This window comes from Egretta garzetta, unplaced genomic scaffold (assembly GCF_000687185.1).
Source record: "Egretta garzetta isolate BGI_Z169 unplaced genomic scaffold, ASM68718v1 scaffold539, whole genome shotgun sequence".
In the NCBI taxonomy this organism is placed as follows: Eukaryota; Metazoa; Chordata; class Aves; order Pelecaniformes; family Ardeidae; genus Egretta; species Egretta garzetta.
This window is the reverse complement of record NW_009260760.1, coordinates 424,221-427,035: the sequence shown is the minus strand read 5'-3', so window position 1 is coordinate 427,035 and position 2,815 is coordinate 424,221. Positions and strand designations below refer to the sequence as shown.

Genomic DNA, 2,815 nt, shown 5'->3' with positions numbered 1-2,815 from the left:
CGCCGAGGCTTCCCCCGCGGCCCGGCCAAAACCCGCGCCCCTGAGCTGGATACGGCGCTCTGCGGGGTCGCCGGAGCACAGCGACGACGGGCAGAAGGCTCTCTGCCTGCCCGCGGTTTTCCTTCCGAAGTTGCTCTTGCCTGGGGGAGCAACTTCGGAAGTCCAGGGAGCGCACTGGAGGAATTCTCTACCGACAGGCGTGCATTTTCTTTGTCGGAGTCCCATGTATCTCCTGCTTTTCCGTTGTCGCTAGAACACTACCATTATTTAGCTTTGGGAAACGATGACACAAAGTTACGATAGCCCTTTCACGCTAAGAAGGTCAAGTCTTTCAACAGGTTGCGCCTATGGCTTAGCCTCAAGATAAACACCATGTTGGTGTTCGTGCTGCAAAACAAGAGAATTACCATAAACCTTGGCGGAGGTGTCACAGTTACACACACTCTTCGTAACAACCGAGGAACACAATGACTCAGAATCTGATACAAACTCGTGCAACATTGGATTCTGTATGCAGCAGGCCAATGCTGAAAGCATACCCAGGAGGGCACATAGTCATCTCTTGCCCTCAAAGCTTAAAAATGCAGAGGAGGGAGACCACCACTATACTCCTGCTCTGCAAATGATAGATTTTGCCATTTGGAGGTGCGACAGCCTCACTCACAGGTGCTGCAAGATTCGCTGATGACAATCACATTAGAGCTCCAGCATCAACCCCAATTGAGAAGGTGGCTCCTAAGCCCACAAGGGCTTAACTTGAAGGAAAACAGCATGGGTTTTTTTCTAGTTCTGAGCTGTATAATGTCATGGTGGCTTATCAGAGCATGAAAAGGACATTTTTAAGCAAGCAGTTTCGTAACTTTACCTTTAGTATTTGTAATAAGACAAATATACAACGTCCCTCTGAGAAATGAAGCAATAAACTAAAAATACTGCCTTTTGCAGATTGATACAAATTACAGTTCAAACCACGTGCCAAAATGTCCGGGGGTCTTCCTGTGATGTTTGTGTCTCTAGAAGAGAAATGCTGTTACAGGCAAGGAAATCTGATTGTCTGCAATCAGACCAGCCAGGAGTTCACGAGGTGGCACACAGTTTTACCACTCCTAAGCTGCCTTCCTTAACAGTTCCATAAAAAACTGTACCAAGCTGCTAATTACATAGCTGAGAAGACAATCTGAAGACATTTTAAAAGTCACTATGATAGAGCTTTTTGATACTTATTTCCATCGATTACTTTGCCAAATTTAAAGTGTGCTCTGAATATTTGGTAAATATGCAAGCTGTAAGTGCTTGTCAGTTTGCATCAAGCCACTGATACAGCTCTCCCTGAAACATAGCCCTCACCGATTTGCCTCTCTGAATCATAACGTGACCACGTAGAGTTTCTGCTTGCTTAAAGCTGTTAATGCCAAGAGTCTTGTTCTGACTTTGTGTCAATATTTTTTTGTCCCCTAGATCTCCTTTGTTGGGATATAAATAACTTGACTGCAGAGTAATCAGATAAAATGAAGTGTAAATAATTGAAGTTATGTGTAAACTGTGGAATTTTTGTGCAAAATACATTTTTTGCCTGAAGATAACTGAGTGGAAAGGCAGGAAAAACTGCGAGCCAAACAAACAAGTTTGCCGTACCAATTTATCATTCTGGTACAACAGTAGATGAACCAATTAAACTTTTGTCTGTTGTTTGGCATCCATGATCTTTAATGTGTTTGCACTGATGTCATTCAAAAGGAAAGCTAAATCATTAACTAGAAGGTAAAGCACAACATGAAACTGGATATAGTTGAATCAATTTTGAGGCTGTGTGCCCTTTATAATCCCCTGCAATCATTTGTATTTATTTCAGGGACCATTTACTAGCCTATCCCATCTATGTATATTATATATTGTCACCAGATAATTTCTCATAAGGTACAGGAAAGGATAAGCTGATAACTGTCTTAGAACCATAAAAGAATACTATTTTCAGTACCACCAGTGGAAGACTATTACAGTTCCTAAGAGACTTGTAATACCCTTCAGCTGATGTCATTAAAGCTCCTAACACCCTTTTATTGATGGTCCTTGAAAGGTGTATTAAATCAGTAACTGTTAAGATACTAAAATGTAGTAAAAACATAAAATAGTAAGAGGACTGTATATAGTAACAAAAACCATAGGAGGAACATACAAGTCTTGTCACTCTTGGTTTGCTACTGTTCACAAATCCTCAATCCCCACAATCCTTTAAGTCTGACAGACACTTTTTCCTGAGGAAAAAAAATAACATTCCAGGCAAGTCTACTCTAATAGACTTTTTAAATATCACAACTTTCAGATTTGTACATTGAATTTGTAAAAACACAGAACAGTCCAGCAATACAATTTTATCCATTTTCCAGACTATGTCTGGAACTCTCACACACAGAGCTTCCTCATCCTTTCTTGTAGGAAGGGTTGTGTGTGTTGATGATCCCATGTAGTATCCTGTGTGGTGTTCCAGCTCAGGGGAAAAAAAAAAAAAAAGACACACACAATGCAAACAGGAAATGTGTAGCAGAAATTGTATAGTAGGCAGCCAAATAGAGCACAGAATCTAAATGTAGTGGCCTTGATTTCTTCTACATATTTCGTCATAGACAGAATTTGGAAGCAGAGCATATAGGTACTTCTGATGGCATAATGATCAAGGAACACCTAGAAATGCAGTGTGCTACACCAAGAATAGTGATAATGTAGAAGACATTACAAGTCAGCCAAAGCAACTAAGATGTGTTTTGCTTTCCTGTTCTCTCATGCGCATTTTGATTCAATGGCAATAGATACATGA

At 40.9% G+C, this 2,815-nt stretch overlaps 1 protein-coding gene across 1 annotated transcript in view; it reads right to left on the bottom strand.

Moving 5' to 3' along the window:
* The window catches only part of CERKL (ceramide kinase like), a 65,632-nt gene that overhangs the window by 58,516 nt on the left and 4,301 nt on the right, over positions 1-2,815 (bottom strand). The window contains 1 exon segment of the mRNA XM_035901432.1: positions 2,390-2,488. Within this exon segment, the coding sequence (XP_035757325.1) occupies positions 2,390-2,488 (99 nt within the window).